This window comes from Wasmannia auropunctata, unplaced genomic scaffold, assembly GCF_000956235.1.
Source record: "Wasmannia auropunctata unplaced genomic scaffold, wasmannia.A_1.0 LD335634.1, whole genome shotgun sequence".
NCBI classification, from domain to species: domain Eukaryota; kingdom Metazoa; phylum Arthropoda; class Insecta; order Hymenoptera; family Formicidae; genus Wasmannia; species Wasmannia auropunctata.
In genome coordinates this window covers 1,138,264-1,157,191 of record NW_012027256.1, presented here as the reverse complement: position 1 = coordinate 1,157,191, position 18,928 = coordinate 1,138,264, and the positions used below count along the sequence as shown (strand labels likewise).

The 18,928-nt window shown below is 38.4% G+C and overlaps 4 protein-coding genes and 1 long non-coding RNA gene across 8 annotated transcripts; 2 read left to right on the top strand and 3 right to left on the bottom strand.

The window, feature by feature from the left end:
- Window position 1: 1 nt before the first annotated feature.
- On the bottom strand, window positions 2–2,447 carry LOC105456554 (MYCBP-associated protein-like). 2 transcript variants are annotated; one of them, XM_011700685.1, is made up of 3 exons: window positions 2,134–2,447; window positions 720–2,029; window positions 506–612 (listed from the first exon to the last, which is right to left on the bottom strand). In XM_011700685.1, the coding sequence occupies exons 2-3, from the start codon at window positions 1,948–1,950 to the stop codon at window positions 599–601; spliced, it is 1,245 nt and encodes a 414-aa protein (XP_011698987.1). In that variant the 5' UTR covers window positions 1,951–2,029; window positions 2,134–2,447; the 3' UTR covers window positions 506–598. The 2 variants fall into 2 exon arrangements, with proteins under 2 accessions (XP_011698986.1, XP_011698987.1); XM_011700684.1 differs by having other exon boundaries at window positions 2–2,029.
- On the top strand, window positions 2,396–4,158 carry LOC105456555 (carbonic anhydrase 1-like). 2 transcript variants are annotated; one of them, XM_011700686.1, is made up of 7 exons: window positions 2,396–2,410; window positions 2,569–2,722; window positions 2,814–2,996; window positions 3,062–3,203; window positions 3,279–3,384; window positions 3,518–3,772; window positions 3,883–4,158. In XM_011700686.1, exons 2-7 carry the CDS (start codon window positions 2,707–2,709, stop codon window positions 4,081–4,083), a joined length of 903 nt encoding a protein of 300 aa, XP_011698988.1. In that variant the 5' UTR covers window positions 2,396–2,410; window positions 2,569–2,706; the 3' UTR covers window positions 4,084–4,158. The 2 variants fall into 2 exon arrangements, with proteins under 2 accessions (XP_011698988.1, XP_011698989.1); XM_011700687.1 differs by lacking the exon at window positions 2,396–2,410 and having other exon boundaries at window positions 2,604–2,722; window positions 3,548–3,772.
- Window positions 4,159–4,171: 13 nt separating this feature from the next.
- On the bottom strand, window positions 4,172–12,569 carry LOC105456550. Of its 2 annotated transcripts, none has more exons than XM_011700679.1 (8): window positions 12,506–12,569; window positions 7,623–7,886; window positions 6,372–6,752; window positions 6,080–6,283; window positions 5,514–5,692; window positions 5,178–5,443; window positions 4,571–4,797; window positions 4,172–4,417 (listed from the first exon to the last, which is right to left on the bottom strand). In XM_011700679.1, the coding sequence occupies exons 2-8, from the start codon at window positions 7,643–7,645 to the stop codon at window positions 4,243–4,245; spliced, it is 1,455 nt and encodes a 484-aa protein (XP_011698981.1). In that variant the 5' UTR covers window positions 7,646–7,886; window positions 12,506–12,569; the 3' UTR covers window positions 4,172–4,242. The 2 variants fall into 2 exon arrangements, with proteins under 2 accessions (XP_011698981.1, XP_011698982.1); XM_011700680.1 differs by having other exon boundaries at window positions 5,178–5,350.
- On the top strand, window positions 11,138–17,942 carry LOC105456552 (homeobox protein engrailed-2-B). Its single transcript, XM_011700681.1, has 4 exons — window positions 11,138–12,080; window positions 12,465–12,623; window positions 16,852–16,955; window positions 17,054–17,942. Exons 1-4 carry the CDS (start codon window positions 11,675–11,677, stop codon window positions 17,348–17,350), a joined length of 966 nt encoding a protein of 321 aa, XP_011698983.1. The 5' UTR covers window positions 11,138–11,674; the 3' UTR covers window positions 17,351–17,942.
- On the bottom strand, window positions 12,635–13,903 carry LOC105456551. The gene is made up of 3 exons (XR_975266.1): window positions 13,006–13,903; window positions 12,807–12,917; window positions 12,635–12,724 (listed from the first exon to the last, which is right to left on the bottom strand). It is a non-coding gene; the product is annotated as an uncharacterized LOC105456551 (long non-coding RNA).
- Window positions 17,943–18,928: the final 986 nt, after the last annotated feature.

The following is an 18,928-nucleotide window of genomic DNA, read 5'->3' as shown; positions in this document are numbered from 1 at the left end:
GTTATTGACTAAAAATTTGGAAGTTTATTATCTGTTACTGTTTGAAAATAGATATAATTACCGCTACATTTTAATCTTTAATTCATTAAGTCTATGGAAAGAATCGATACTGGCGCAAACTCGTTCTACTGCTTCCTCTAGAGCTTTATATATACGAATAAAGAATATTTCTCTATAAGGTTGCAAATTTAAGTCGAAATTTCCCTTTTTTTTCTGCACGAGTGCACCTTCTGATTGATTTAATCTTTTGCCATGTACTTTTTGCGAGCTGTTATCGGATCTTTGAGACAAAGGCGTTAATTTCTGCTCCACTTCTATCGGCGTTGCTGACACTTCCTGTATCAGACTGTCCCTCTTCACGAGTTCACTTTCATTTTCAAACAGATTCGCGAAGGCACATAAAATGTTGTACACAGCGTCGTATTTACTATAGCGTGCGACATCGAACTCGATCAATCTCGGTCTGAGGCTTTGCTTGCAAAGTTCGTTAAATCGAGCGAGCGTATCGCGTCTGAAACTCGTGTCTTTTATCTGTAAAAGGATATCCCGCAGAGTGTCCAGCGACAAGTTCCAGGCCGGCGAGCCTTCACCGGTAACGTCAAAATATAGTCTCTGCAATTGCATCACGATACTCGGGTGATAATGGTAACTGGGATTCAGAAAGACGAACAAGTCACTTTGCGAAAGCGATATCTCGCAAAGCGGCACCGATGGCTCACCGCGTTTCTCCAGTCCACCTATGATCTCCTCGACAATCGAGCGGATCGTCGAGTCGCGAATGCGGCGATTCAGGTATTCGTCGATCGCTCGGTGATCGGTCAGTTCTGCGCTTCGAGCATCGGTCGTGGAGCAGCCCCAGAAGCGAAACGTGAACGTGGAGGAACTGAATTTCGGATCCGTGACGAGTTGCCAGAATTCGGCGAAGACTCCGCGTGTCCTGGATCGATACCACACCTTGATTCTCACGATCTGCCCCGGAAGTAAGAGTTCCTTCGTCTTGTTGAAAAAGAATGGACTGCGCCCGGGTCTCTCGAGGGACATGCCGTACGTCCGAAAGGGCGAGTGCCGCCAGTGGTACACGATAACGCAGGTTCCCTTGTTCTCGAGAACGATCTCCCTTTCGATTCGTTCGTCGCACTCACCCGCGAAAGTCAAAGACCACGTGATCGGATTGGCGTCCGCCGGCTCCGTTTCCACGAGAGATCTCCGCCAGACAAATTCTCGATCCTGAATCTTCAGCACCACCGCCTGATCGGCGTCCTCCTCGTGTGATGGCTCGTCCTCATCGGGCGCCGTAATAGTTATCGGCGGAATTCGTAGTAGCGGCAGCTTCTTCCTTCGACAGGCACGCCCTTGAACGGCCAGCGTTGTCGTGTCCGGCTCCTTCGGCAGCAGCAATGCGATTTCCTCGGCGAGTTCGAGCCTACGCGTCTTCAGGTACTCGCTGCGCTTCCAGAATTCCTCTTTAGTTTCCCGAGCGGCGTCCCGTTCCCTCGCGGTCAAATCCGGCAGTCCAACGTGCATTAAATCCGGAGGAAGATTCAGGTCCCTTCTGCTGGGAGTCAAGGACACGTCCGGCAGACAAGCATCTCCGCGATTCGGCAGGAATTCCGGCGTTCTCCAAAACTCCGGTCCGCCGCGGTACTTATCGGCGACCACGGGTACGGCCGCGGCAGCGTGTTCCATCAGGTTTTTCATCTCGACGTAGGTGCGGAACCTCTCTGAGGAACTCTGCAGCTGATCGGCCGGCGAACGACCTGTAACAAATTCGATGTGACGATTTTGCTTCCTTCGATCGGCAAGCCATTTCTCCCAGTTTACGAGGCGACGATCTTCCGAAAAGAATGTGTCTCCGGAGAGAAGGTTATCCCTGGTCGTTACGAGCGGCTGGCGAGTCTTCTTCCAGATTCGGGGCTTATCAGATTTACCGATTTTTCGCGCGTAGTCCATTTTTGAGATATCAAAAAATTATTTTATATCTTGCTTCATATCTAAGACAATCCAATGTCTTATCCTCTTGAATGAGAATCTAAATTTATTTCAGCTTTAAACTCGTTATTTTTAATCACAGTTGCCATGTTTTTTTCTTGCCCACTTTTAATGAAGGCATGTAAAATCACATTTAAATATTACCCTTTTTCTGTGATGCTAATTAATCATCTCGATGTCATATATCACTTAGTATCGCGAGCAGCTTATCGTTTTGACAGTTTGTATGTTAAATGGGTTAAACGCGTTAAGTTTATCAATATGTATTCATCAAAAAGAAAGGTTTTAAAAGAGTTTATCAAGAATTTTAAATTAAATTTATATTTCAATATTTAAATTTAATGTGAATTAAAACTTTTTTAATACAGAAAGTTCGTTTTAAATTTTAATTAAAAACGATTTGTTTTTTAAATTTTAATGGGTAAGGAAGTGCGTATACAACATCTACGCGCGTGTACATACATGCACACGCAAATAAAGTTTTTAAACTCGTATTTTTTCCAGTAATCTATTAAAAAATAAAAGAAAATTAATGACGCGTTTTTGTGGTATCTCTTTAAAAATGCACTTTCATTTTAGTATGGAAATATGGAAAGCTCTATCATCGACAATGCTCGGTATCGATCAAAGGTTTGAATTGAAGTTCAGACAAAGCAAAATGGACCACAAATTTTACATTTAAATTTATCAGTAATGAATAACACATAACATATCGGTATGAATTCTTCGACAGGTGCGACGTATAACTTGAAATCATGTATTTTATATGGCTAAAATACTTTTATTGTTAAATGTCACTTTTTCTTAACTATATATACACATAGAGCATGAGCGCAAAAAAGAAACGGTTAGATTTATACAAAAATTGGCTCATACCGATGGCAAGCTGAGATCGCCAATCGATTTAAATATCAGCTACATGAAAATCGTGAATCTAAATCCTGTACAGTGGTTCAATTACAATGTCACGCCAAAAAAGTTAAAACTTAGCAATACTGGATACACCGGTAAAAAATGAGAGTCACATCCGAATGTTTGCTTCTGGCAGAATAATTACGTTTATCATTTGTAGTCATGCTTAGCGCAACATGGCGTGAAGAAGAACCGTATTTGTGCGGCGGTCCTCTCGTCGGCAATTACGTCTTCTCGCAGCTACATTTCCATTGGGGTAAGACCGACATGGACGGTAGCGAACACCGCGTCGACGGTGGAAGGTTTCATTTTTACTGTCTTATATATGTTTATAAATTTTACCTGTTCTTTTAATTTGAACGCACTTGTTCCGAAAGCATGTCAATGGAACTGCATGCGGTCCATTATAAGAGCGAATACGGAACTCAGTTAGGGGCTCTCCGTCAAACTGACGGCGTCACTATATTGGTATATTTATTCCAGGTATTAAAAGAAGTTTATTTCAAATAAACTAACTTCCAATATGAAATAATTTTAGATTTTTTTTTGGTACGTTTTTAAGTGTGATCCCAAAATTTGAATAAGAATATATTTTTAGATGTTAAGAAAATAACAGGTATGTTTTAGAAATAGTAATTGTATACAGCTGCAGGCAGCCCCCAATCCGCTTCTAGCTGATATCATAAACACAATACCCTTTATCCAAGCGGCTCACTCCTCCATTCGTTTAATACCTTTCCCTTTAATGAACATTATGCGATGCTTTCAACGTGATTACTTCGTTTACTGGGGCTCCATAACCATGACAAATATCAGAAATAGCGTACTTTGGTTAATAAGCAGAAGACCGTTAGGAATATCCATCGATCAAGTACAGTTACATCGTGTTAACAAAGTTATCAATGAACGGCAATTAAGTAATTATTAAATGAGAGCGTCACGTAATTAATTTATCTCGTAATAATCTTGGGTTTTTTCAAGATCGCAGAGTTCCGCACACTGTGCAACGAACGCAAAATGCCGATTTTGACGAATTGTCAGCCGTTGCAGGACAGAGGTGATAGAAACGTTTTCCACGTGTGTCCTAGTGGATCCAGCTATGCAACGCTCTTGCCGATTTCACGTGATGCTGATGATAATTATATTCCTGAGGACGATATCGACCGTAATGATAAACAATGATGCGCCGATTATATTATTTATTACGCATTAAAAAATAGTACAATTTATAAATTATTATTTATATTCATAAATATACAGATTGCGTGTAAGATTTCTTTATTAATCATCTTTGTGTTTAATTCATTTTACTTTGAATCTTTTAAAAAAAAAAAACATTGTTTATCTCCTTTTTCTGCGACGCCTCTTAATCCTCTCGCCCTCGAGATCGCACTCCGGGTAGAGAGACGCGCAGTCGATCCCACCCAAGCCCAGAACTGACGCTTTCACAGAATCCAACATTGCCGACCATGGAGTCTTGTGCAGCATCCTGCCCGACAGCCAACTCATGCCCAAGCTGAAAAAAAGGGTGTCGATGTTATCAGTTTTGGGATATACAATTTAAAAAATCGCCGACCACTGATATCGCGTCGACCGATTCGACACGAGAGATATGTGTCCTTTGCGGAATTCATATGATCACGATTGCTGTTTATGCGCGGTCCATTACCTCCAAACGGGAATCCAAATTCTGCGATCATCTTTAGTTTCCTTGGAGTATTGATTATCTTCACACAATGTCCTACGTAGACAATTACCAGAGTCTGCTTCGGCGACCATGGCCGCTTCGATAGATCTCAAAACGCGATAAGATAGCTCGTTCAAGTCCTCCTTGCTAATGATAGACGAGGAAAGAGAAATCGCGTGTCTCCTGATTCGCCTGCTGCCACTATTGTCCTAAAATTTTCAAACTTCTTCAAGTTTTCGAAGTTATTAGTGTACGGCTATTCCTTCATGGAAGGAACGATTTTACTGGAAGATTTAAAAATTTTGCTAGATACAGATCTGAAAATAATTTTGTTGGAAAAGCATTAATAATAAACATTGCTGTAAAACGTTTTGATATTCTAACAACTAGTTTCAATTTCTTACAAAATTATTTTAATGGCCCGACAAATTTATTTTCAAATCTATATCCAAAATTTTTAGATTTTTTAGCAAAATCGCGGTTCTTTCCGTGTTTGTATTAAATATTTTACTTTTATTCTTATATTCTTAAAGAGAAATTTTAGAAAATAAAGACGTTTATTTTTTTAAGAAAATATTTTTTTTAATACCGTGCAATTCAGCAGAAGCTGAATGATGAATAGTCCGAATGCCAAGAATGCAAGCGCGGTGAGCGCGATTTCGAAGAAGTCCTTGATTGAGAGATCATGGCCCTTTCCTTTGGAATAAGAGGGTTTATGCTCCTCTTCATGATGATCTTGATGATGCGGCGGATAATAGTATTCTTCGTGGATAGATGGAAAGAAATCAGCGTGGTGATTAGCAAACGAAGGTGTGTAATGGAAATGATGTCCCGTCGATGATGACAGCATGTCATCTATTCGTAGAAAATATGTAAACTTCACGTGTTAAAAAGTCTTTCATGCAACATATATTCTGTAATGTACCTTCGTGAGATGGTTCATAAACGCCCACTTTTCCATTCGATGGCAGAGGAGCTTGCATCGCGTATCCCGTCACCTCGCCATCGAACTCCTCAATATCGTCGTGCTGGACAACGTCTTGTTTCTTTCTTATTTTTTTGTGGGGTGCGTAGTGTCTATACACGTCGTTCAATGTCGTCGTTCTATTATGGACATGTTAGAAAATTAAAGAAATTCTGTTTATATTTTATAGCATTCTGTAGACATCACAGCAAAATTAGAAAGATAAACATTAATTATTTTAAAGCAAGAGTTTTATCTCTTAAGTATGTCCCTCTTAAATATTTTTAATTAAATTTTTATTAAATTTAATTAAACGCTTAACTTTTTTAAAATATAAATTGGTATAAATGTTATTGGAAGATGTGATTCAATACGCAGCGCGCGCGAAGCGCGCGCCTGTTATGTACTAGTTTGTTAAAAAAAATGAAGTTTATTAAACATAATAGTAGAATTAATAAAAAAAACTTTATATAAATAGTTCTTTTAAACCCAAATGTAGGTACAGTTTAAAGTTTTTGTATGTTTACCGTTGCAGCCAGTTTTTATATTTCGAGCTTCCCTCATCCGCCAAAAGTTTATCGTGTATCGTAACGTTGTCGTCGCTTAAGAAGTTGTGATGCAAATCGTTGGTTGGCGAAGTTTCGGGATGTCGCTTCACTCTAGGCGTGGTCACTTCCTTAAAAATTTCTTCCGCCATGTAGCCGTGACAAAGATATTCATTCATTCTTTTCCTAGTTTCATATATCGACTATTTTAATCGACATTACACACATCTACATTTATTTGCTTGATTCTCAAATCAGATACGTTAACATTTACCTATGAAACTCCATCTCGTTTAACGCTGTATCAAAAGACCCATCCACAGTTTCGTTTATCACTAGCTTAGGGACATTGGGGTTTTTATATTGATCGCTAAACAAAAACGATCCAGGTAAAAGATCCGCGGAAAGTATGTCGTTTTGATTGATACAAAACTCGTTGCCGTCGTCGAAGCATTCCTGCGCCGATACTGTGCAAATAACGAAAAAGATTTCGAAGAGATGTATTATTTCGTAAATTCGTAATGTGGATTTTTCACCGCGTCCCGATAAATTTTCTAGCGCCATTCTAGTCGTGCCACGGGAGTTGTCGCTGAAACGCGGAGATGACTGTGACTGAAGAGAAGGCGACACGCTATTGTAATAATCCGCTTGTCTGCTAGAAATAATTGCCTTAACCGTAATGTTGCCTAGACTGCGTTACAACAGTTTTTTTTACAGTTTCAAGTACATACATAAAAGAATATTAAGCGCAGCCTTGTACAATTATTTGTAACTTTTAAAAATAATATTTGACCGTTTGGTAGTTAATGAAAAGGGAGGAAAGAAGCTTAATGATAAAATATAGATAACTAGATAATATTTAGGGTGTTCCGAAATTCGCGAATCAAAATATCAGTAACAAGGTCTTTGAAAAATTAAGGAAAAAAGTTATTTGTAAATTTTTATTTTAAGCAGTAGTTTTTCAGACACATATAATATATTAAATTTAGCCAATTATAAATTACGGTTAAACGGAAACATGTCCGTGAGCGCGAGTCAATAGTGTTAATGATCGTGCATTTCACGCGCATACTAATCTATAATTTGCTAAATTTAAAGTATTATATATCTCAAAAATTATTGCTTAAAATAAAAATTTACACATAACTCTTTTACTTAATTTTTCGAAGACTTTCTTGCTATAATATTTTGATTCGCGAATTTCGGAACACTCTGTATATATGTATAAATGTGGAAAAAAATCTGATACATTTAATAAACTGTATGTATTGAATGTACAGATATATGATACAATAAGAGATCAATATTTGAAATAATTTAAATAACAAATCAATATTTGAATAGAAAATCTTTAAAGTACTAAACTATGTTAAAAGAAGAATATTCATTATGAATCATATAATCAGAAAAGCTGCAGCAACTAATTTTTTTTAAATTTAAATTGTTACTAAAAAAATTATGAAACTGTAAAATAAGACGATGCTGCACGTCGGCATCAAGACTGAAAGACAAAACACCCGCATACCTGCAAAAAAGCGGGTTGTACATCTGTTTAGATTCATGACTAATCCCTCCGATTGGTGACAGGACCCACCGATTTAATTCGTAATCCGACACTCATGATTAAATACGTTTATTAAAAACCACTTACAACGCTCTTATGAATGTTTCAACAGCGGAGGGTCTGTCGGGACGTCCGCCCGGGTCGAGGTGGTAAGACAGGGTAATGGGGCCTTTGTTCCCCTGGGAACGCGCTCACCTGTCTAATATCTCGCGAGAGTGGCTATATCTGTACACACACCAAAAGCGGCCAGTTATACGCCGAGCTTACTGAAAATTAATCGCGCAGTTTCGAAAGAATCCTCGCGTCTCTCGCGTCTCGTCCTGCCGACTGAAATAAACGTTTCTCACGCGATTATTAATGGTGTCGTAGGAACTATCGGATATATCAGACAAAAATATATATCTGGAAATTATATCTGGCTTTTGTTTATTTATTGTTTATTGAATTATAATATTTAACTTTTTTCTCGAAAATTATAATCGATCAGTACGCAAACGGGGAGAAACAGGGAATGTATAAATTTTAGCGATTATAAATTGGAATATTAAAGAATTTATAATATTTTTCCTCCTTTTAAGAGAAAGATTAATATTTTCTAAATGCACGCTACGGAATATTTTCGGCGGAACACGAAGAATACCGGGCTCTTAATTGCTCGTACTCGAGATGTTCGCACTTCCCCTTTTGCGTGAACGCGACCTGCGGTGCGGTTTGTGCACGCGTGAGCTTCACCCTCCTTTTCTCAGGTGTTTGATTGATCGTTTCAATTACGTGGCGCAGCGTGCATCAAACGTGAGAGTAAACTTCGCAGCGAGCAAATGGATCGTTTATTCGAAACATTTACGGGCAAGTGTCTCCCGTGGGATGGCATATAAAGCAAATAAATCGCAAATAATCGCGCATTATCCAAACGTGCATGCCGCGAATGCGTCAGACACGCCGAGAGCTGTCCGCGTTAATCGGATCATGATTACAAACGAAATGCCAGCAATTTTCATTCTCCGCGATTCGCGTCTATATTTTTGAAACTTCGACTCGCTGTGATTAATTTCGCTGACTCGCTTTAAATTATTTTTAGAGAGGCACGTAACTATTATGGTAGGTTTGGAAGGAAAACGTTTAAGCGCGTCCACGCTTAGTTTCCAGGAAGTAATGCCCGCGGTCGTAAATTAACGTGTGCGTTGACCATGTCGTTACTTCCTCTCTTCGCACCTAAGACGCGCCTTAAGCGCATTTCACTTCATGTATTTAAGATTCAATATTTGTCGCGGTCGCAAGTACGTGTAAAATGTTCAACCCCGTGTATAACCAGCATGCGAAATAGCGTGTGCAACGCGAGACAAGTGAACGTGAATTCACGTCTTAAGTAGAAATAACCAGCTCGCCAGTTAACAAGATAAGAATCTCGTCGATTCGACGATAAAGTCAAAAGATAATAAAACTTTAATGAATGCGGCTCGTTATTATAATAACAAATTAACTGGAAACGAAAACTAAAAAACGCTAAAAGCCAGAAACGAGCAAGATGACAAAAATCGCGGGCACCAAAAAGCCTGTAATTTTGGTATATCTTAACATATATGTAATTGAAATATAATAAGATAACAGTTACAATTTGCTTGTTTTTTATCTTTAGTTTTCACTCCTAGTTAATTTGTTATCAAAAGATGTTTAAAAAAAAAACGGATCACAATTGAATCACTCTCTTTTTCTATGTTATAGTTTATCTTGTTAAGTATATCTTAGGGAACTCTGTGCAATTTTAAAGATACATATCGCTCTTTTAGAATCATATCTCGTGTCCTTTTATACGTAAAAAATTCTTCCAAGTCAGTAGTCAGTAGTTTAACATTACATAATAAACGGTAATATCATTTATATATATTGTGGAATAAAAAAAATTTTTTTTCAATATAATAGTTATGTTATCCAAATCTAAACGGAAAGTATTGAAAGGTTAATAATGACTGCGTTTTCAGAACACGACACCGCGTGCTGGGGTGTCTAATGTATATGAAAAGAATGATATACGCTCTTCCACAAAGACGAAATAACTCAGACGTGGATCGGGGAGAGGATCGATGACGGCGGGCGGTAGAAAGGGCTCACAATCGCCATTGGTCCTTTTAGCCGCGGAAGCGTGGAGCCGAGTGGATTTACGGCGCGCGAGGATGAACATTGAGATTGGCACGGGTAGCCCGGAGACTAATGGACGTACCATTCGCGAAAATGGCCGCCACGCCGTGCCCGTAAACAGAAATAGCACGATATGGTTCGATAAGGACTATCATCAACGGCGGAAGTTGAAATCAGCTGGGATCGAAACGACGCAAGATGCGGAAGCAAATTTAAAGTTTTTATTTCCATTTGATTATATACTTAAATATAGAAATACTTAGCATTTATTTCCCAATTATTATCGCAAGATTTATTGTCTCTTCTTTTGTAGATTAAATTATAAATTTTTCAAATATTGTCGTCAAATCAATTGACATTTTTGCGCAAGCAAAATTTACATGTTATAATTATTTAACTTGCCACATATCGTCACTGATGATTTGTAAAGTTGTATTCATAAAGTACAATCGTCTAAATATGAAAAAGAAACGCGACATACGTTTTGGAAGTACAGTGAGAACCACTGCGCGTAGTTCGCTAAACGCGTGAAGAAGTGTTTTGCGGTACTTTTTCATGATGTTCCTCACGTGGCAGAAGCGTTTATCCATTGCTAAAGCGCGAACAGGAAAGAGAGAAGCGACCATCGTTTTACCGGCATAAAGTTTCGAGATAGAGGGGTCAAAGAAGGCGGTTGCTGCGCGAGCATCCTGCGCGTTTGTGGACCAATCGGAGATCCACCTTTTGATCCCAGATGAGCCCTTTTTCGCCTGTGGCAAAATTCGCCAGTGCGCAAGCCGAGTCGTCGAGCTCAAGCACTTTTTTGGAAAAAACCATAAAACGCGTGAATGCCTCGATAAAATAGGAATACAGGAATCCATCGTGTGAATTTACAAAATTATGCTGTACCAATGGTATCGATATAGAAAACACGATATCTTGATAGAAACAGTAGTAAAACTATATGAGATAGGAAATAAATTATATTAAAAAGAATAATAATTTAAAAAAAACATATAACAGCTCTTGATGTTACGTATATAATTTTAATAAGGATCATTAATAAATGATCATCAAGTGATTAATATAAATCCGCGAAATCTGAAAAATTTTATATCCTGCATATATTTTGTGCATCTAATTCTTAATTACTTATATTATATAGAAATTATTATAAAGAAACTATTGATAAAGATGTTATTATTATAAGTATATATATTAAATTGTGTTGCTGAATTTCGTAAAACATTCGGCCGCATAAAGAAAGGCAAAATTTCACAAATGATACAATAAAATTTGAAAGCTATTAGTTCTAAAATGGGAAATCTCAGCTATAAACCGCCGTGAACCTGCGATCCCTACTCCGATCAGAGATATCGGGTAAGTGGGGGGTTTTCCAAGGTGCGAGATATTCTTCCAACCTCACGGGATGACCTTCCCGTGGGAAGCTGGTGGGGATGCTGGGAGGTCCCTCTCTGGACCACAGACACGTGCCACTTGTCATACTTTCGGAAGTACTTGCTTTTGGACGGTTCCGAAGGGAGATTAGTACGAGATCAGGTGTGATCGATCAAGGAAGAAACGCGTGTCAAGCCGTTTCCTGCGATTATAGCTGACTCTCGCAAACATTCCTTGCTTGTAACAAATATTTCGCCGATTAAAAAAATATAATCGTTCGATCTCAATATATCTGGTGGCAAATAATGATATGGCAGATTGAATCAAGCCAAAAACTAAATAATTTACGTTAATAACAGTGGATTCAAAGAAGAATCGTGAAAAAAATTATCGGATTACTTCGGTCGTCGTCAAATGTAAAGTGCGCGAATTTAAATCATTATTCAAACGTATGCCGTCGTCCGAGTGAGAGTCAGAATCGTCGATTGTAGTCGAGATCGATGATTTTTCACAAGATGGAACTCTATCAAAACCGCGAGAAAATGAACGATGCCGTTTATGATCTTCGCCGGACACGATCGCTCCCGAGTGAGAACGAAGCCTTTTCGAACAACATCGAGAGAGGCTGCATATCGCCGACCGTCAATCGAGAGTCCATCGAGTACGCGTCCGATTCCAGTTGCGAGGGTTACAGGGAGTTTCATAAACAGCAGATCGAGAGAAGAAATTCATCCCCGATCGCGGCGTCCAGTGCTTTCACTATCGACAGTATCCTCGGGAGAAATGAGAAGAGAGAAATCTCTAGAATAAACAATTCCGGCGATAAAGAGGAGGATCAAGACGACACGGATGACAGGATAGAGGGACACTTCGTTAAGCCGACAGCGATACCAGCCACACGTTCCGGTATGTAAAGCATATCATAAACACATTTAGAAAACTAGATCATTATCCAAAAAAATTTTTATATTTATATAAAAAATAAATTTTAAAAATAAAATAATTATTAGTAAGGAATATTCCCGTTTTTATAATTTAATCTAAAGTTTAAAGTTAGAAGAATATAATAAAACATAATATAAAATAAGTTCCAGCGAATTTATATGGACGAAAATAAATAAATAAATAAATAAATAAATTTTACGTAGATGTAAGTTATATTATTTTAGAATGTTGGCAAAATAAAGAACTTTACCTAGATAAATATACAAAAGAGGAGACTTTGAATATGTACATAGAAAAGAAGGAAGTGTTACGCTTTAATAAATACGATGCGATGTGATTTAATAGATATAGAAGGAAGCTTGTATACTCATGCGGGATTGCCGTACTCTGAAGGTGCACTATCCGATCCCTCGGCATATTCTGCAACATCACTCGCATCAGCCTCATTACTGTACAGTAGCTGGTTTGCTCAAACAAAGCCTGGACAGCTGTTTGGTTTACAAGGTAAGCTCAAATCTTTAGAATCTAATTTAGTATCTGGAAAAGAATATCGAATTCGTTCTTCATAATCTTGCTTCAAAGAATCTTTGAATCCAGTACAGATCCTTAGAAAAATTCAATATGTTAGAAAATATTAAATGGAATGTATTTTTAGCTTAAAATAGGAGCAAATTTATTCATACTTACAAGCAGCTTTAATCTATTATTTTCTACTTGCCATCTTTTGGACAGCTGCATAATTTTTCACGCGTAAAATTCAAGCGTTTTCTCAGAACTGTTGAAAGTGGTTTTTGCAGTCTGCAAAGAAGTGAACGTTTCACTTTCACTATAAGGAAATTTTGCAAGGAATAGAACAAATAATAAAAGCAATGTTTGTTGAATATACTGGGTAAAGTAGAAGATCTCAACCGAGTCGCAATATTTTGTTTCGAGTGATTAAAGAAACATATATGAGGCCCAGCATTGTCCTGATAGAATAAAACACCTTTTCTAGTCATCAATTTTGAGCGTTTTTCTGTAATGATTTCCTTCAGTTTGTTTAATTGGGCACAATATTTGTTTGAATTAAGCGATATTATACGTTCTTTGAAAGAAACTCATAATACACGACACCCTTCCCAAATAATACATAGCATAATCTTCTTTGGATGAAGCCCAGGCTTTGGAACGGTTAACAGCTTTTCTGAACACTTTCCTCGGGATCTTTTGCGTACTGCGTTATTTATTATAAGTAACTTATTTTTTTCACTTGTTATAAGTCGTTTAAAAAATGGGTGGTCTTCGTTACGTTTAAATAATGAATCACAAATGGAAATTCTTTCTACTTAAATTATGTGACACTTAACCAAACGATTCACATATACCAGCTTGTGCAAACGCTCGATTTATGAGTGATTGTATAAATGGAGAATCTTGGCAATCTTCCACGTCATGTATCGCTGATTATTCGCGATTATAAAGTTTTGAGTTCTTCGTCATTAACGACAGCCGGTCGACCAGAGCGCTCCTCAATTTTAAATGTCGTATCACCAGCACGAAACTTCGCAAACCATTTTTAATACATATATCTTCAGTTATATACAGCATCTTATTCATACACAGTACATATTTCCTGTTTCGTTTGTATCGCGTTTTTTCTTGTTCGGATATCAAACAGCGAAAATACAACTCGTTCTGCTCCATTTTTCTCTTGATCTTAAATGAATACAAACGCTTCTACGAATGATTACTATATATTTAAATAATGCTTACAGATTACAACTGTCACATTAGTATGCATTTATGCGATTGATATTGAAGTTGCTCACTAATAAAACACATAAGTTATCGGCTCATGTTCAGAACGCGCTTATAACGATATTAAAACGTCTTGAGATTCTATAATGTGTGTAACGTAAACTATAATATATGCTAAATGCGCGCTAACATCAACATTATAATAAGTACGTTCTAAATATGGGCCATTCTAGTAAAAAAATACGACATTACTTTCCTTTCAACTTAATAAAATCTATTGCTTCAAATCTGCCTTTGAATTGTCTGGTTCTTTAAAAGCATTCAATACCATCATTTAATGTCGTTAATTACAAAAATGAATGTATAGATACGTAGGCGTCTAAGAAAAATGTTCACGGTGCTAGAAATCTTTTTCTTCGTGTACGTCTGAGGCACTAACGCTCCCCGGAGAATCGCGACGACAAAGGACTCTAATTATTATCCACTCGTAATAACTTACCACCGTAATTCTATTTTCGCGCACAATGCCGGGAGAGGTGTAAGATGGGGCACCCTCTCTTTCTCGGCCTCAACGAATATTGGATATTATACGAGGCGCCGGTGCGATAACAGCTTTTCGACACGCGAGGCACACATCAGTGGCCCAGTTGTTGCATCCCCCTGTTTTCAGGCATGTTACTGGCGAAATATTAAATACTTAGCCACGTAAAAATCGCACAATCTATGATATATTTTTCCTTGCACTAAACGCTGCGCAAAATTTCAGTTAATTCTGCCATCTCTAAATTTCTGACAATTTCACTCTTTTTATTTATTTTAATTATAACATCGCAGATTTGCCGCATCAGTTCGTTAAATCTATATAAAACTGTAGAAAATTTTCTACAGTTATACGGCGATTCTTGGTCGAAATCCCGAGTAGTTTGCGATTTTTTTGAAACAAGATTAAAATCCGCCATCGCGTTGTTTCTCCCTTTCCGGCTACTATCCGCCATACTGTTAGGAGCCCATTTATCAGCACCGTTGGTCTAACTATCTTCCACGAAGGTGTTAAATGTCTCTGTACACTCGTAAATCTTGGTCCCGCCGGTTCTTCTTCTTCTTCGTCACCGTGCGCGTATTCTCCTTTCCAGTCGCCACGGCAGTCTTTCAATTTCTAAGAACGCGATCATCTCGACTGCGATTGTGCCTATCATATTTATATAATCAGACTTACATCCCATATATTTTAATCTATATCACGCAATAAAGCTATTTTTACGAATTGAATTCAACTAAATTTATCACGTTCAATAAAATGTGCCATGTTACACGTGCCTTCTACTGCGAGAAAAATGTTAGACAAACACAGATGTAGCTGTTATAGAGAAACAAAACGCTTCTTGAACATTTATTTGCACGGTATACATCGCACCATCGAGTTTCCTATTGAGCGTAAGGAATTACGCGTATTGAAACATTTAAAATCTCTAATCTGCCGCAGGAGTTTCGCATTTGCATAATAGTTAACGCAACGTTACGAATTAAATGAGTCGGCATACTTTAAATACGTAAAAGATAGTTAGATCCTTTCTCTGAATTGGAAAAGAACTCCGAAGCTTAAGGTTAAAAAAATTTAAAAGAACATTCAGATATTTTTTAAAATCACGCTCCGAAGGAGATCACGAATCTTTTCGATGAAAATGTAATTTGTCTGAAATTATCCAAGGTAAACTTTTTTTTTACGTAGAGTACAAAATATGTCACATTCTAACTGGTAAAAACCGTTCTCCGTAATAAAAACCTAACTGTTCCCCGTAGTCGTAGACTACGCTGGAAGGGTCCTGTAAAAACGCAAAGGTCTTGTACAAATACGCGACATCTATTTGTTGACTTGTCGTGTAAGGGCCGCCCGGCTAACCGGTGATTAAACACGAGGCAAGAGCAAAAAGAGTTTCTATCTCTATGTGAAAATGTCGCGATCTTAGGAGTATCTCGTCACGCGTGCTATTTTCAGAATTCGAACAAATTGTTAAAATGAGAAAAAAGACAGCTGCGCGTTATGTGAACAATTTGTGAACAATTCCCACAAATTTTAACTCTATACATCCTCGTACTTACGATGCAGCGTTTCTAAATTAATTATATATATATATTTTTTACATGTCTGTATATATATATATAAATTCTAAAAATACGGAGAGATAAAAAAAATAATAAAATTCAATTAAAAATTATTTTAAAATGAATAATAGTGTAATTCGTAAAATAATTACGGGAACTTTTTTTTGAATGATATTTCAAAGATTATTTCGAAAGATTAAATAATATTCTTGTAATAAATTGTAAACTTGGATATAAAACAGAAAAAAGAATCGCCTGTTTGCTCAATAGTATATGTATAATAATACTAAAATATAGCTGCTGTTACTCTAAAGTATTGCATCGCGCTCCGGTATTTATATTCCAGCATGAATTATTCACGGATATTTGCCAACGTGGTTAACAATTGTCCTATTATTTTAGTGCAACTAATTACGTTATAATATCTCATATCTGCTTTTCAAAGGAAATGTGTAGTACTTCTTTGCACTACGTTGATAATCGCATCCAAACGTTCTCCGTCATAAACTGTTTGCGCAGCTCGTTACCGCTTCGCCTCGATGGTGTTGACTGTAGGATGTCACACATTCCGCAAACAGTCCTGCACGTCTCAGAGACGCGTTCGGTGATCCTAGACAGGACGTACGCGGACGGGTGGTGCCACGAAATCGTAAGGTGATAATTGAGCCCGAGCTGGCGAAGTTAGCCGTGCAATTAAGACGCGCGATTAGAATATTAAATTTTGATTATCACGACAATAAATCTCCGAAAATGCCAGCAACTGTCAGGGGACTCGAGGGACTCCCCATGTAATTAGCAATGGCTATACGTAGTTGACATTACGGATCACGCGATTTCAATGATTACTGAGAGATGCGATCAGGTGAGGACTAATCAGATTATCTTTTTGCAGCGCCCAAACCGAGCGGCAGGAGGTCGAGGAAACCGGGTATCGATCGGAAACCGCGTCAAGCTTACAGTGCAAAACAACTGGAGAGACTCGAGGCGGAGTTTAAGGTACGACTTGCGCGGGTTTCTCTCGTCATTAGTCATAGACCCACTAACACGACACAATGTCATTAATCTCCCTCCATATTATTTTCGGCCCTCGTCAGATCGACAAGTATCTCAGCGTGAGCAAGCGGATGGAGCTGTCCAAGTGTTTGAATTTGACCGAGGTGCAGATCAAGACCTGGTTCCAGAACCGTCGCACGAAGTGGAAGAAGCAGCTGACGTCCAGGCTGAAGATCGCGCAACGGCAGGGACTATTCCCACCGACTTACTTCCCAACCACCCAGTATCCACTTCTACCATACTACGCGGCGCCTTTGATGTTCGGCACCCCTTTGTCGGACGACGGGAGTTCTAGCTTGCCGACCCGGCCCGCCGTATCGTCTTCAGATACGGTCTGACGCAGTGCAGACTCGAACTACTTGGTCGATCGTCGGCCGGGCGATCGCGAAGTGCAATAAGACCTTCCGTTGGCCACTGCAAAGTCCTCGGTGTGCTGCTTTTTTTTTCTTCTTTTTACGTTATCTACGGATATTCTTACTCAAAATTTAGATATCGATATAATTGTAAGAAATCTATGTCGTAAGAGTATGCCAATTGTAAAGCTATACTAATTCTTTCAATTAAGCCGTAATCACACTAGCGATTGAGATTGAGATTTATACTTTATGACGCTTATTTAAGCTTTATGACGCGTCTTTGAGGTCTCGCGATTATTATTGAGACTTTGTTGTACATAAAACCGGATGATTGTACATTATATTTACGTTGCAAATGTTTCGTGCAAATAGAATACGTTCTGAATTTATTAGTGACTTTCTAGCGATAGCGAAGTAAGATTGTATTCGAGTAACTAACACATAGACAATTTTCTCAAATTAACAATTGCTTTCAAGACCGATTATTTTTGTTGTATATAAAGTGCGACAGTTGTAGATTTATGTAACACCTATGGGGATCGTATGAAAAATAGATGACTGGATTTACTCGTAACATTTTTTTCAGTAACTGAACAAAATTGCGTTCTGATGATATTCACGTAAAGGAGACACGGAGACAGTGATTCCAAATTACGTACGTAATATTTGCTATTTAAGCAACGTCTACAATGAGACTTAAGATTTAAGAAAATTGACTAATGTGATCTCATAGTCGATTATTCATCTTACGTGAGAAGAATAATCGATTGTGACTGGTCAATTTTTTTAATTTTAAGTCTCAAGTCTTATTGTAGACACCGTTTTAGATCGACTTTGTATTACATAAGATATGACGATTACGGATTTATGTAATGCATATGAGAAAATGTGTGTAAAAGATGGAGCTCTGAATTTATACTTGTGCTTTTTACACGTTTCCGGCGAGACGAGATTCCAACCGGGGCCGGCAGTCATGTGCAAGTGACGCGGAAGCGACACAAACGGCCCTACGGAAATACTACGCGGGGAACACGTATGAAAATAATATGGAAACGATATGGAGATGACGTTGATACAGACGAAGCGCCCGCGATGTCTGACACTTTCTCTCCTGCACCAGCGAGAGAGCGCGCGGCCGTCAAGAAAAGCCGTGCTCTCGTCCTCGGCGAACTTATGAAACGGCGCACAAAGAAGACGGTTTAATTGAAGAGCTTAAGGTGCGCCAGGAGAAAAAGGAAGCAACCTCCTTATCCATCTTTAATAAAGAGAGGGAGAAAAAGGAAAACTTCTCATCGTCCGTCAAATTTTGCGCGGCGCGGAGAATGCACGTGGGACGGCTGCAGGGAGGATAAGGAGATTTTGCGCCCGTTGAAATAATTATGTGCTGTACGTAAGACTCTGATTCGAACTATTGTACATAATTTAACGATCTTCCGCTTACACGCGCGCGTAAATGGGACAAAGCTTACGCGGCAGTGGGTATAATTTATCGACGAGGAGATATACGATGGGCCGTGCCGCGGCATTACATGTGTTATCGAAGCGTATTCGTATGCAACG

What these genes read in the sequence shown, in the direction of transcription:
- LOC105456554 (XM_011700684.1), bottom strand. Translation starts at nt 1,950, where the DNA reads ATGGACTACGCGCGAAAAATCGGTAAATCTGATAAGCCCCGAATCTGG.
- LOC105456555 (XM_011700686.1), top strand. An exon ending in TAGCAATACTGGATACACCG is followed by an intron (nt 2,997 to 3,061) that starts GTAAAAAATGAG and finishes TATCATTTGTAG; the next exon opens with TCATGCTTAGCGCAACATGG. An exon ending in TAGGAATATCCATCGATCAA is followed by an intron (nt 3,773 to 3,882) that starts GTACAGTTACAT and finishes GGTTTTTTCAAG; the next exon opens with ATCGCAGAGTTCCGCACACT.
- LOC105456550 (XM_011700679.1), bottom strand. Translation starts at nt 7,645, where the DNA reads ATGTACAACCCGCTTTTTTGCAG. An exon ending in TTATGAACCATCTCACGAAG is followed by an intron (nt 5,444 to 5,513) that starts GTACATTACAGA and finishes TTCTACGAATAG; the next exon opens with ATGACATGCTGTCATCATCG. An exon ending in ATTTGGATTCCCGTTTGGAG is followed by an intron (nt 4,418 to 4,570) that starts GTAATGGACCGC and finishes CCTTTTTTTCAG; the next exon opens with CTTGGGCATGAGTTGGCTGT.
- LOC105456552 (XM_011700681.1), top strand. Translation starts at nt 11,675, where the DNA reads ATGATTTTTCACAAGATGGAACTCTATCAAAACCGCGAGAAAATGAAC. An exon ending in GATACCAGCCACACGTTCCG is followed by an intron (nt 12,081 to 12,464) that starts GTATGTAAAGCA and finishes GTGATTTAATAG; the next exon opens with ATATAGAAGGAAGCTTGTAT. An exon ending in ACAGCTGTTTGGTTTACAAG is followed by an intron (nt 12,624 to 16,851) that starts GTAAGCTCAAAT and finishes ATCTTTTTGCAG; the next exon opens with CGCCCAAACCGAGCGGCAGG.